General features: G+C 39.2%; 1 protein-coding gene across 3 annotated transcripts in view; it reads left to right on the top strand.

The window, feature by feature from the left end:
• The window catches only part of Mme (membrane metalloendopeptidase), an 81,131-nt gene that overhangs the window by 37,599 nt on the left and 28,455 nt on the right, over nucleotides 1–15,077 (top strand). For all 3 annotated transcript variants that reach the window (XM_057756982.1, XM_057756983.1, XM_057756981.1), the window contains exons 9-16: nucleotides 4,143–4,277; nucleotides 5,986–6,087; nucleotides 7,823–7,959; nucleotides 8,087–8,180; nucleotides 9,457–9,585; nucleotides 10,368–10,466; nucleotides 11,418–11,498; nucleotides 13,402–13,505. In XM_057756982.1, the coding sequence (XP_057612965.1) occupies nucleotides 4,143–4,277; nucleotides 5,986–6,087; nucleotides 7,823–7,959; nucleotides 8,087–8,180; nucleotides 9,457–9,585; nucleotides 10,368–10,466; nucleotides 11,418–11,498; nucleotides 13,402–13,505 (881 nt within the window). The remainder of the gene's footprint in view (nucleotides 1–4,142; nucleotides 4,278–5,985; nucleotides 6,088–7,822; nucleotides 7,960–8,086; nucleotides 8,181–9,456; nucleotides 9,586–10,367; nucleotides 10,467–11,417; nucleotides 11,499–13,401; nucleotides 13,506–15,077) is intronic.

Genomic DNA, 15,077 nt, shown 5'->3' with positions numbered 1-15,077 from the left:
ATGTGTTGTAGTGATGCAAGGCACTGTTAGAGAGAAAGCCAAGAGCTATGCATTGACTTAGAACTCTTCTCAAACTAGCGGGCTCATAAAACAGGGAGGCATTTTAGGGATGAGGATAAAAAGCTTGAAATATGGCAATAGTCTATCAAAGCCAGAATGAAATGACCCAAGGCCTGTGGATCTAAATCAGAGAGAAAAAAGACAGATTCCTCCCCTTCCCCAAATTTAATAAACTCCAGGAAAAAGGGAAAACTGAGATTTGTCATCGTAGAGATGAGCATGCTCAAGCAAACTGAGATTAAATGTAGAGATTTTGCTTTCTGGTTTACCCAAAGTGTAAGCTAATGAATGCTGCTATGGTCTGGAGATGTTGTGATCAAGTAGAAATGAGTGAAACCTTCTTAATACACTTATATTTTAACTTCAATATTTTCATTTAATAAATATCCATTGCATTTATATCATTGTAACAACTCTTGTAGGCAGTGGGAATTTGGAGACATTATTTTTGCTGCCATTGAATTTAAGTAATGCAGGAATAAAACAGCAGTGAAAAAGGACATGATGGAAGGACATACTGTAAGTTGAGGAAGTATGAAGATAAAAATAAAATGGTGATGTCCTAACAAATTAGTGAGTGGATGAGCAATTTAGATTCCATTCAACTGGGCTTTTAAAAAGATCTTTCTGGCTGGAGTGGGGGGGGGGGCTTACTGTGATGTAGAAGGGCTCATTTGGTTATTTATGCAGAAGCGGGTGATAGACTTGATGAGGGCAAGAGATCTAAGATGAGTTGCAAGATGGCCTCTCGTCATAGACGAAATGTGTACTTTAAGCTTCTGAGCTAATATATCTGGCCGTAGTTTCTTGTGTCCTAGCATTGGCATTCATATCGTAAAAGGAAAACTGTTGGCCTCATTTTCTTCTTTCTGGGCACCCAGAAAGAGACAGCTCTGGTATATGATATGCATTTAACAAAATATAAAGGGCCATTTAATTTTCAGCTTAGTAAATTTGAGAAGAGAATTTTTAGAAATTAAAAGCAGTTTGTGAAAACTCTGGTTCCCTGCATCAGCAAAAAACCTTTGAAATCTTATAGAAACCTCCAGGTTCGTTCTGATAACCTACCAACAGCCTCAGTTCTCTCCCTGGGTGGAGAACATCCTCCTGGGTCCTGTATTCTTTAAGTTCTGTTGTAGACTTGTTTTTAGGTTCAGCTATGTCTCATCCTTGGTTCCCAGGAGCAGGTATGCAATTCTCATTCGCAAGCCCTCTGTGGAGAGCAAGTTTTGGTGCCAGCAGTTGTATGTTGTTTATAGAAGTTTCTGAGCCCCTTAGATGGGAAGCATCTTTCTTGCTTGGTGTCCTTGGTACAGTTTGAGTATTCAATCAGTAAGCTTCCTGAATATCACTTAAATATCCCCAGCATTAATGGCTAACTCAAACATAGTTCTGTGACTCCTCAGTTACTTCCTGGTCTACATTTTGTAGATTTTCCTCTGAAAAAGGAAAAGTCAGATAAGAGCTGAGTGTTACAACCAAAATATCTAGACATAAAACTCTTGCTCTTATGGGTTACCACCATGATACCCGGACATCAGCCAATCTGACTGGAGAGCTTTCTTCTCTTTTGTGGCTATTGATGCCATTCATTAGCAATGATATTCAAGGCTAAAGTACAGTAGTAAATGGCCTTACATTGCTGTTGTGTTCCTCTTTAGCAATTCCAATAAATATGAGCTTTTCTCCCAGGCTAGGGGGATCTAGCGTGGAAACACCATTATCTGCTACTGTAAAATGGAAATCATTTTTATTAAAGCAATAATCCATGATGATAGGATTAGTAAATAATATTTTTGTTAATGTGTGGTTTAAAAGCCTACAAAATTGCCTCTATATGGATGGATTTTATACAGCCTTTTCAAAGCAATTGTTCCTTCCAAACTACTGTTGTTGGGGTTAGAATTTATAATCCACTTTTCTAACAAAGGGCTATTAGTATTAGATGTTTTCAGGTTATTCTCCACTGAAATGATCCCTGATTTACGGTCTCTTCAAAGACACAACTGTTAAAAGATAAGAGCTCATTCTTGTCCTGCATTGTTAACTAAATCTTCTCTAAATCACAAGAAAGGAAAACTAATTTTGACTTTCAAAAATATCTCAGTTTCTCCAAATCTGCATACTTGATATCATTTGGCATGTTACATGCTTAAAAATGAGAAAAAGTTAAGGCCTTCGCTTTAGACTGTTGGAGCAGTGAGATTGAGTTCTGACAACTACTGCAGGAATTTGGAAAGAAAAGATGTTAAAAATCCATGTTTTAAGGAGAAGTGTGTGTTCTACGCAAGTGTGTCCTGAGCTAACAATAGGAGCATTCACCAGTTCAGCAGGTCTAAAGGGTTGTCTTGTGATGTCATCCGCCAAGATTCCACAGTCATCAGGTACATATGTAAAGAGCAAGAACTAGACTGCAGAATCAACAAAGAACACAGAAGGATTCTTGTTGTTTCCTCTCCTCGTTAACAAACATGCATCTCGTATAGTAAAGAGAAATCTCAAAAGACTGAGATTAGAAAATTAAAGTTATCATCTCCTTCACAAGCCAGGAGTCATTCCCTACTGGAAGCAGATGGATTTATATGCTTTGAAATACAGTTAATTCAAAACACTACATTCTTATACTTTGGACTATGTGGTCCCATGAGGTATGAACCCAGACATACTTGCTTACTTTAAAGCAAAACAAGAACTCTGATTAGCTTTTAATGGGAAAAGAGTGAAGTTGGCAATAACTTATGCGAAATTATCTTTCATTGCTGCTAAAAAGCATGGATGGAAACACTCTCTGCATAGCCATAACATTCCAATATATCCCTCTAAAGAGAAAGTCCACGTCTCCAGGAAACTATTCAGGATTTAGTGAGGGTCATAGGTAGCAGCTGTACATTGAGTTTTAGAGATTTATAATAATTATACATTTTGTATAATGCTCTTGCATTATAACATCTTTTCACTTCGCTGTTTAGTTTATGTTTGATGGTGAACACCAGCAAGCACTCAAGTACCTCTCTGTTCGAATCTAATAGAAGGGTGCCCTTTGTGCATGTAAAGCATTAGCAGGGATATAGAACTTTCCTGAAGCTGAGAATGGTATACCCTTTTAGCACACCTTAGAGCCTTCATTTGTATTTACCCGGATATCCAGTCTTGGAAGCATCAAAGGCTCCACTTAGCCCCAAGTTGTGTGATAGATTTCTCCTGCTGATAGTGACCTGCTCTACTAAGAGTAAAGCTCCTGCCAGAAATTTGAATTTAGGTAAATTTTAAATGATCAGAGTTTATTTTTTAATTACTGATGCATAATAATATCTAATAAGTAGGATGGTGTTGAAACTTAGCAAAAGAAGGACTAAATTCTCCTGGTTTTAATGTCGCTGGACTTAAATAATGCATTTATATAATTCACAAAATCTTAGCAGTGCAAATAGTTTATTGCTTCTGCTTATCTGAAGATAAAACACAAAGATATTGAGCTTATGGAAGAAATATGGCATCAAATCTATGGTATCTTCTAGTACAACTTCACAGTAAAATGGAGAAAATTAGAACCTTTGGTTGTTTGTTGAATTAACCATTTAGAACAGTCTCAAAAAATTAGCTTTGCCCAAGATATGAAGATGTCCTGATCATACTATATGAATTTGTAACTGCCTCTTCATTAATAGTTGAAAAAATACTTTCATATATATATATATATATATATATATATATATATATATATATATTTGTGTGTGTGTGTCAACCTGAGGGAAAAGATTTACTAAAGGAAAGGAAGTAATTGTATAATTATTTAACAAATGCTTTACAACTATATTTTTTATAAAAGCAAATAACTGTATTGAAAATAACATAGTCTCCATATGCAAATGACCATAAATTAAACCATTCCAAGTGATATTTTATTGCTATGCCTCTGCTCTAATTAAAGGAGCTGTACAAGTCATTTCTTTTAGCACTTAGAAACTATTTCCATTTTATTGTGCTTTTTCTGATACCAAAAATTAATGTTTTAAAAACCCTTATATTCCATGATGAATATCAGAAAGCTCCCCCAACAACTTACTACTTATTTCTTGCAGGCTTGCACAGCCTATGTGGATTTTATGATTTCTGTGGCCAGACTGATTCGTCAGGAAGAAGGATTGTCGATTGATGAAAACCAGCTCTCTTTGGAAATGAATAGAGTTATGGACTTGGAAAAAGAAATTGCCAATGTAAAACACATCATTTTTCCAGGATTCTGAATAACATCAACCACTTTTTGTTTCATTCCCTCCTCTCTATGCTATTTTAAAGTTAAAAGTCTCGCTCTTTGAGTCAGTGATAAAAATGCATAGGCCAGTAATGGATCATTGACTTCAGGAGAACCTTTGAAACTATAGAATTTCCTGAAATCCAAAAGACTCGCTAACTTTGACAAATAGCAAATAGGCTGCGCTTCATCGCCTACCTATATAAAAAGCAGCTGCATCAAAATCTTACACTCAGACTGTGAGATACCCTCATGACCCAAGAAGGCACATGCAGTTTTTTTAAAAAAATAAGTTTTACTTTGTTATTTTGAAATACAAAGTGTCTTCAAAGATCATCTCTGTCCTTCTGCTAAGAATGTGGTTAGAAGACAGAGTGAGGCCACTGATTTCAGCCTCTGAGATAGCAGAGTTTGGGGAATATAGAAAAACCTTAGCAACAGAGTCAAGGGGGTTTCTGTATTTCCTCTGCTACCAAGCAAGCCTTTGGAGACTGGCACTCTGCTCTGAGTCTTCAGAGAGGTCATGCAGGCATGAGCAAGTGAACTCTGGCCCTAGGCAATACACAGATTAGTGACTGAACCTGGTCTCTGTTCCTTAACAGTACAAGCAGAACCCTGTTCCCTTAGGTTCCCCCATCAGCTCACCACTGCCATCTGGCCTCATCAGAATCTTGAAGACCGAAGATAAACAGAAAGTGATTTTAGACTTGCTAGGGCAACATAAACCACCCCCCCACACCCCAACCCTCAACCAGAGTCAGGCTGCTTGGAGGAGCATCTTGATGGAGGATAGTTTGATGGGCCACACGTGGTGCTCAGAGGGAAACTGTCTTGCTAGAGTTTCTTGTCCTGGGATTTTATCCCTCCTCTGTTCTCAGACCATGTACCCTTGGGCAGCGTTGGCTCTGCGGTCGTTACTCCATTCTGCCTCCTATGTAGTTGCCAGTGTACTAGGCCTCCCCCTGCCTTAGGCTCTGAGGTTGGCCTAGGGTCATGGTCATCTTTAGGCCACTCATGTATATCTAAGAGTGTACATGTTGCCTCGTATGAAGATGTTCGGTTCTGATTGTCTTCATCGATGAACAGATACATTACCCAAAGGGGACATTGTCACACAGTTCTCATTCTACACCTTCCTTTTTTGTGTCTTCCCACCATTCATCCCAAGCGCTAACTTGCTGTCGTAACTTAATCTTTAGACTCAGGGAACAAAATGCAGAACACTAATCAGTCAGAAGGAAGGGTGATCACGACAGTAGAAAAGTGGCCATTCTTCTTGACCAACTTGTGACTGACCTGCCATGCTCTAAGAGTTTGCTGTGTCAACTGCCATTAATTGTTGTAAAAACTTTTGCATCTCCCCTCCCCGGGGCAGATAAATTGGAGACGACTATATCAAAAGAAAGATATAAAATATGAAATAGCTACAGACCTAACAGAATAGACCTTTAGCCACAAATATTAATTAGGGGCTTGGACAGTTACCAAAGTGTTAAAAGATTTTTGAAAAATTTTAAGTTTGATGCTCTGGGTAAATACCATTAATTATTACTGAATGCACATAAAATGATAAATTTTGAAGAAAAATCAAATTATCTCATACCTACTCTATGCTCTATTTTCCAACATATGTATTTTTTTAAGATAACAATCAAATATTAAATCCCTAGGCTACAACTAAACCTGAAGACCGAAATGACCCAATGCTGCTTTATAACAAAATGACTCTGGCCGAGCTCCAAAGTAATTTTTCTTTAGAGATTAACGGGAAGGTAAGTAGAAAGTTTTCAAGTTTTGTGTACCCTTTTCCTATACCATTTCCTGAGATCATAGAATTACATTTTATTTACTGAATTAAATTAACTTCAAAATGAATTTCAATGACATTCACTATTAAACTTCATGAAAAGTCCTGGGGCAGGGGTACTTTGAAAGTGCTATTTCTGTATGTAAGTAGAATGGGATTCAAAGGCAAAATTCCTTTTAAGGGAAGTATGCAATATTTTAGACACTGTATCAGAAAAGTGTTAGGAGAAGGTTCGGGTCTTTGTGAGAGCCCATTACGTTATCAATAGATGTAGGCTGTCTAGCAAGAAGTCATGAAATTTCTCTTCAGTTCTTAAGACAGCATGATTTACTCATAAAACATCCCATATTCTCATCCAGACCACTTATGAAAGTATTCAAAACAGTAATTACAAATAGAATCAGGTCATAAGGAAATCTGTCTCAGTATCCACTAATAAACATGACTCTCTTGGTTTTGTTTAGTTAGTCTCTAACAGTTTCCTTTGTGCCTTTTCCTTGTGTAGTAGTAATTGGGCCACATGGCTGGGACATGAAGCCACATTTATGGAACTATGTCAAAACCCCCACAGCCATAATTCTCTTTGTATTAATTCTGTAATACTGATTCTGGTTACTGTGTTAGTGAGTTAGTCATTTCTCACATGCATTTCTCAATACAATGTGTAAAATAAATGCGTTTTGGAAAACTGGTCTTAAGCACAAAAGGAAAGCAAGTTTTTAACATAACACTTCCTGCACAGTAAGGGACATGTGTGTGTGTGTGTGTGTGTGTGTGTGTGTGTGTGTGTGTGGCTGTGTGTGTCTGTGTCTCTGTGTGTGAATCTAAAATACTGAGATCTTAGGTACTCAATTCCCATGTAAGGAATAATAGACAAGATTCAGTCTTTTAAAACTTTCATGAGACCAGCCTGGTCTACAAGAGCTAGTTCCAGGACAGGTTCCAAAACCACAGAGAAACCCTGTCTCGAAAAACCAAAAAAAAAAACAAAAAAAAAAACTTTCAACTTAGCTACTGAAGTTGTAAACCTGCACACCTATCTATAGAACTAAGATGAAGAGGTCCGCACATGCTCTTCAGCTCCTTGGCATCTCTGCCATAGTCACGTCCTGTCTGGGGCTGAGACTCTGCTCAGGTGCATGGCTGTGTTTGAATGAACTATTTATTATTATCCACTGATAAAAGACGGTCTGTATATACTTGCATGCTCAGAAACTAAGGAAGCTTCATTTTTTTAAAACTGTACTTTTCTTTTTAAAAATTATTTTTTTCAGTCGAGAGGCAGAGGCAGGTGGATTTCTATGAGTTCGAGGTCAACCTCGTCTACAAAAGCTAGTTCCAGGACAGTTAGAACTGATACACAGAGAAACCTTGTCTCAAAAAAAAAAATTATTTCCTAGAAAAAAGATGACAATGAGCCTAATTTCTAATTATGTGCTCGGTATACATAACAGATTTGTTTTGCTCTTAAATGGTTGATTTAATTCTGCTATCTAAATAATCATATTGGAGAAATAATATTTATTCAAAAGCTGACTCAAACAATTGAACAAAAAAATCTCAAACACAAACTGGCTCTTCTATTAAGTATTTTATGATGCAGCTGATCCCCTTTAGTGTGTGCCCTTCAAACCATAATTCTTGGAGCCAAGAAGGGAAGGCCATAATTACTGAATGTTTTATGCCTGCTTTTTCCCCAGCCATTCAGCTGGTCAAATTTTACAAATGAAATCATGTCAACTGTGAATATTAATATTCAAAATGAGGAAGAAGTGATTGTTTATGCTCCAGAATATTTCACCAAACTTAAGCCTATTCTTACCAAATATTCTCCCAGGTAGGTATGTCAGAGTGTCCCCGTCCTCAAAGTTTACATTTTCTATAAGTCTTTAGAAGCTTTGCAGCCTCATCTTTTCTGTTGCTGGGTGGTGGGTTTGTTTTTTGTTTTTGTTTTTTTTATACAGAGATCTTCAGAATTTAATGTCCTGGAGGTTCATAATGGATCTTGTAAGAAGCCTCAGCCGAAACTACAAGGAGTCCAGAAATGCTTTCCGCAAGGTGAAGACAAAATCTCTCTTTTCTTAAGCCCTAAAGAGATGCATGGTTATAAATGCTTCCTGTGTACACTGTGTTGGCCCTTCCCAAGAATCCAAATGCCCAGATTTGGTTGTTGTGCACATGTGTAGGGAGTGGTCACTGCTCTGGGCTTTGCCATCCTACGCTGGTCTGCTACAGTATCATGAGCTCATAGCCCTGTAAGGAGTTACCCGTAGTTGTACAAAAGAATACTGTATTGATTTGTTGTTGCCCATGTGTTAAAGTCCGTCTCAGAGGAAATCAGTTTCTCAATTGACTTGATTTTCAGAGGCTCATGGCACACTGGGCATATATAAAGACAGACTTCTTTGCCATTGCATTCCTTAGGAAGAACACTAGCCTGAAACTAGAACCTAGAGCTTTTTCTCAGTCTGCATATACATTATCTACACAGTCATTCAATCCTGATATTAAGAGAGAGGTCAGTAGGAACTAAATTAGGAAAACTCTAACATATTCGTTGTTGTGCTGGCAAAAGAATAACTGCTTGAAAGTTGATAAATAAATTGATAACTTTTTATACAGGGCTGAGAAGGGACTCAATTGCAAGAATGCTTGAGCATGGGTTTCTAAAAAGACAATAAATAACTAAAACAGCAAGCGTGGTCACTCACGCCTGTAATCCCAGCACATGGGAGAGGGAGTGAGCCAGAAGGCCAGCATCATTCGTGCCAGTGTGAGGCTAGTCTGGACTACATGAGACTTTGTCTTAAATCGATAAATACAAATAAGTAGAGACTGCAAAAAAGAACGTTATTTCAGTAAATTGCCGATCCCCTTATTGGTACTAAAACTTGGGTATACACAGTTTTCCTAATGTACCTGAAATTCAGCTAAAACATTAAAAGGAGAAATGTGTTTTCTTGTTATAAGATTTCCTCTCTCCGGCTTTATAGAACATTTCTTCATGTTTATGTTTGTATAGTGGGCCCAAGGTTGTATTTTCTCTCCCAAAGCTTCTCTGAACGTTATTAACTCGTAATAGCTAAAAGTTCTACAGGGACACGCCTCTGAAAAGAGACCTTGTTTGCGCAAGGCCTTTTTTTTTTTTTTTAAGTAAACAATCCAGCCGGATTACATTTTATTGTAGCTTAGGGAGAGCTACTCTGTGAAGAGAAGCATTGAGTACAGCAAGAACTTAAAGCAGACAGGAAGACTAGCCTTGCAGACTGCCTGCTCTTACTGCTCACCATCCCTGACTCCTAGTCAGAGGCCGTTTTCCTTCTCTCTTTTCTAGGCCCTTTATGGCACTACATCAGAAACAGCGACGTGGAGACGGTGCGCTAACTATGTCAATGGGAATATGGAGAACGCTGTAGGGAGGCTTTACGTGGAAGCAGCGTTTGCTGGAGAGAGCAAACATGTGGTAATGTTCTAACACAGCTCATGGGCATCTAAATAGCATCCTGGCGGTTCGTTTGTTTGATTAACAGTTACAGTTGTTCACATCTTAGCTCAATTTTTGTTAATTAGGCAATGAATCTGGGTATCATAGTATACCATTGCTCTCAACAGAGTTAGCCTTCTACCCCTTAATATCTGGTTCTGTCTCTGCCTTCATATTGTCTAATTGAAAGTGTTGATGTGTTTTCTGGAAGCAGTGCTGTTAGTGTTCACAGTCATGTATTAGACTTATAAGGTCTTCTAATTGCCCAATTGACCATTTCCTTAAACACCAACAAAGTAAACTACAATTTACTTGAAGTATGAGAAGTGTATCCTATTTTCTAATAGCTCCTGAAATTAAGACAATGGAGCATAATGACATAGTAAAACAATTTATTGAAATGCTACATCTTGCTTAATTGGACCACTTATGACGGTGGCAGCTAACATTCTAACCTTCTAAAAGGATAGCAAGAACCGGGACATTCTGAAGGTAATTTTAGCTTCATGTATATAGAAAGACCTCTTTTATTGGGAAAATTCGATAATAGCAGTATTGCTTTAAAGTATAATAGTCCCATATGCTCACTTCCATCCATTTGTTTGGGGTCACAATTCATCTGTAAATTTGTATGTGTCAACATACACCTGTGTCCTTAAAGGCAGCATGTAGCTCTGTCTGAAAACTGTAATGAAGAATGAATTCCTGGGCTGTATTTCTACATTTGACTATTAACAAGCTAATATTTGTTTTGCTTTGAGGTTGAAGATCTGATTGCACAAATCCGGGAAGTTTTTATTCAGACTTTAGATGACCTCACCTGGATGGATGCTGAAACAAAAAAGAAAGCTGAAGAAAAGGTAAGGACAAGTCAGGGCCTTCAAAGAAAATCTACTTACAGGGGGGAAAAAATTAAAATTTGCATAAAAGCTATAAGCCTAGGAGGAGGGCAATAGCTCCTCCATTGGTAAACACTTGCCTTATAAGCATGAAGCTATGAGGACCTAAAACCCATGTTAAAAACCAAAAGTAGGTGTATTGGCACACATCTGAAATTCCAGCACCAGGAAGATGGATGATGGGCATATCCCTAGCTCACTAGCTGGCCAGCCTACTTGGTGAGTTCCAGGACCATCAGAGACCGTCTCAGAGAGGGTCAGGGAAGCAATAAACAGAAATAAGTAATGGGGCAGTTAAAATAAATGCACTTAAATAATAATATGTAAAATTAGTAATGAACAGTGGACCAATACAAGGTGGGTAACAAAGAAACCCACTTCCCACTCATGCAGCTAATGCCATTCCTTTAACTTGAAGATCTGCACTGGCTTTGGGGAAGTAAGGGAACAAAGACTGAAGGAGCCAATATTCAGGTGTGTATTAGCACAATGCCTGTGGAGCCCTTATCTGTTTTCTCAGCTGAATCAATGAAGTGGAAAGATAATTACATCCTGCAAGATTGGGAGTACTAAATGTTATTCCTTCAATAAAATTGAAAGGTCTGGAGAGGAAAAAAAAATTCATAAAACTACATTACATGTGTAGCAATGGCTTTTGGCAGTTTTCAGGGGAAAGCTGCAGCCCAGAAGACAGAAAGCATGAGGCGCTAAGTTTCAAGCCTGTTTTTATTCATTTTGAACTAAGGTAAAGAGTCGCTGCAGAGGACACTGGTTAAGTGTTGTCAGGTGCTCCTTTTGTAAATGACACACCAGGCTATTTAATTGCTGGTTGTGGACATGTGATGTTTGTATGTGAAGGCTGTGGTTAAGGAGATGGTTGTATCCTCACTTCCAATGTTGTCATTTTCACAGGCCTTAGCAATTAAAGAAAGGATTGGTTATCCTGATGACATCATTTCCAATGATAACAAGCTGAATAATGAGTATCTTGAGGTGAGTCTCAGAAGTGGTGTGTGGGGCTGGAGGCAACGTCACTGCAGCTCAGGAATGCCAGACACTGTGTAAATCAGCCCAAAACTGTAGATTCCATAGTGCTATCTAAAACCTGTGGCGCTAATACCCAAATTATGTTCAATTTAAACTTGGTTGTCCTTGTAGTGGGCTGTATTTGGTTTCTATATATTTCATTTTAACAATGGCGAGAAAAACCTTGCATCCTTTATAGTGTTATATTTACAATTCATAACAGTAGCAAAATTACAGTTATGGAGTAGCAATAAAAAATATGTTTGGGGGTTTATCACAACATGAGAAGCTGTATTAAATGGTCACAGCTAGGAAGCTTGAGAACCACTGCTTTAGAGCATCAGGGGTAGACTGAGGGGCTGCTCACAGACGCTTACAGTGGCTTGAAAGGCTATAAAAGTCGCAAAGCCTTCTATTTCCTAGACATCATCCCAGTGCGCATGGAACAGTATGCCTCCTCTCTTAAAAACCAGAATAACTGAGAACCATTTTTTTTAAATATTCTCTGGTAGTGTAACTGTTAAAAGAGGTGACACTGTTTAATGTCACTCGGTACCTGTGATCAGACTTGCCTGAGATGCTCAGTGTTGTCCTGTGACCACACCTGTGACCACAGACTTAACACCCTGGTCACAGCACGTGACACACCCCAGGTCTGAGATGACACTGATGGATGATTCACCCAAGTACTAGTAGGAGGTTTCCACACCAAAATGCTCATTCCTTCTTTTCTATTCACAAAAGAAATTAGTTTTCTTGGGTTTTTTTGTTTTTTTTGTTTGTTTGTTTGGCTGGTTGGTTGGTTGATTGCTTTTGCTACAAGAGAGGATTGCCTAAGATCAGAGACAGACTCAAAGCTAAATACCTGGGCTCCAAATTCTAGTTCTGTTGCTCTTTTCAATCTTAGCAAATGGCCTGAAACATCTCCACCTCACAATCTTCAGCTTTAAAATCTGATCTCAGTTGTTAGGCTACAAGGTTATCAGAAAGCACAAGTGAGTGTAATACTTAAAATACAAAGAACAGTGCCAGTCATCTAGCGATGGATGGAGATAGAGACAGAGACCCACACTGGAGCACCGGACTGAGCTCCCAAGGTCCTAATGAGGAGCAGAAGGAGGGAGAACATGAGCAAGGAAGTCAGGACCACGAGGGGTGCACCCACCCACTGAGACAGTGGAGCTCATCTATTGGGAGCTCACCAAGGCCAGCTGGACTGTGACTGAAAAAGCATGGGATAAAACCGGACTCTCTGAACATGGCGGACAATGAGAGCTGATGAGAGGCCAAGGACAATGGCATGGGGTTTTGATCCTACTTCATGTTCTGGCTTTGTGGGAGCCTAGACAGTTTGGATGTTCACCTTCCTAGACCTGGTTGGAGTGGGGAGGACCTTGGACTTTCCACAGGGCAGGGAACCCTGACTGCTCTTGGGACTGGAGAGGGAGGGGGAGAGGAGTGGGGGGAGGGGGAGAGGGGCGGGAGGAGGGGGAGGGAAATAGGAGGTGGGGAGGAGGCGGAAAATTTTTTTTCAATTAAAAAAAAAAAAAAGAACAGTGCCAAGGACAGTGGGTACTAAATAAAGAGGATGTGGTTATGCACGATTGTAGTCTGGAGAATGATATCAGTATAGTGAGGCTGGCCTGACCTTTGCTTCATGAGTGGTTATAAAAGAATACACTAAAGTTACGGTATCACATATGTAACAAGGCTAAGATATAACATACAGAACATATAGCAAGGCTAATTGGGAATAGAGCATCCTTTGGTGGGTTTTTAATGCTGTTTCTTAACTGTATTAACTTGTTTTCTAGCCGTACTGTGATGAGGCTGACAGTAATATTTCTCTCAAACCTTTTGTCTAATGCAGTTGAACTACACGGAAGATGAGTACTTTGAGAACATAATCCAAAATCTGAAATTCAGCCAAAGCAAGCAGCTGAAGAAGCTCCGAGAAAAGGTGGACAAAGATGAGTGCGTACAGTCTGTTTCCTAATTGTTCATTCTGTAGTAAGCCTCTCACTGCTGGCTCTGCTCCCTTGACCATCGCAATGCCCCCTTCCCTCAGGTGGTTCTAAGAACATCTAACCGGACTGTATTAATAGCACGGGCCAGGAACTTCAAACCAAAGCCTGTCTCCACTGAGGCACCCTCACACTTAACTTCATCTCTTGATTAAGTGGCTTCTTAACTGTCGCTGTCTCTAGCGTTTTGCTGGACAAGTTTTTCAGAAACACCTTAGCTTAATGTGACTTTGCTCTTTAAGCCCATGCTTGGGCCTTACTCTGCATCCAGAATATTCTTCCGCGATTAGTGCCTACTCTTTCTATTGGCCAGGCATCCCACAAGCCCACTCCCTTTTCTGATTGCTTCATGTGACACTTACTTTAACCCTGCAAAAGCTACACAGGAGACCAGTAATCATTCGAGCAACAGCCTTTGAATACTGCTCTCCTATTTATGCTCGTCTCGACATTACTTCATAATGATTATTATTTTGACCTTTGCTTTTCCACTAAATAGGTGATATGCAAAGATTGACCAGCATATGTGCTGAGTCCTCAAACCCACTGAGTTCCTTAGATTGCTCTTCCAAGACTTTTAACCCTGTAATAACCAAAGCCATTCTCAACGCCTAACACTGAGCTAGCTCAGTAACAATTAAAATTAGTGAATTTCCGAGAAACTGAAAACTAAATGTCCCGCCTTGGTTTGTGTATTGACTAACAATGTGTTTCATTGATTTTTTTTTCTATAACTACTGTTCTAGAGAAATGACTTGCCCAGTTGTCACCGGGTCCTGGGATATTAAGAGATAAATAACTGCAGACAGTAGATGGTCTTACAGCAGAAGTTGTGTGATGCAATGACCTGAACTACAGGACAGAAACGTGCCGGGAAAAGTCCAAAGCTATTTTAATATTTTAGTGCACAGCCTAAGCGCTTCATTAGTCTTGTTTGAGCTGTTCCCAAAGATTCTGAGACAGCTACAATGTGGCTCCCAAGCTCTCTGCCATCCAGTGCCAGGGTTTCCTCTCTCCCTCTTCTTTCACACTTAATGCAAAGGTCCAAACATCTGGCTGCACCTTAGAATCACATGGGCAACATTAAAAAAAAAAAAGTGATACCCCAGCTCAGAGCTCCTATATCAGGATTCATTTGTTCTAAGACTCAGAACCCAAAAACTGGAATTCTTCATAAGTACCACCCTCCAAGTACAGACCTCTGAATTAGCCTCCGTTTGTATCATCTTCTTCTGTATTTCATTTAAAAAATATTTTCCCAAGGTGATGCCTTTAGTTTTGTTAAACTTATTTTTGTGCTTTAAAATCACCAGGAATACTCTGGCTGTAACCGCATTAAATAGCTAGGTCTGAATCCTATGAGGTGCATGGTAATAGAAGTTCCCTTTATTTCATTTGGGTTCCTCCCCGTGAAAATTCCTGACTGATGTGACACCTGTTCAATAGGGGAAAAGTCACCTTTGTTGTCCCTTTCCTTGTTCCATGTGTCCTCAGGTTCAAGTCCTCACTGACCTTCAGAAAG

The sequence above is a fragment of the Chionomys nivalis genome, chromosome 24, assembly GCF_950005125.1.
Source record: "Chionomys nivalis chromosome 24, mChiNiv1.1, whole genome shotgun sequence".
NCBI lineage: Eukaryota > Metazoa > Chordata > Mammalia > Rodentia > Cricetidae > Chionomys > Chionomys nivalis.
The sequence above is the reverse complement of the archived record's forward strand: the minus strand, read 5'-3'. Positions and strand labels throughout refer to the sequence as shown.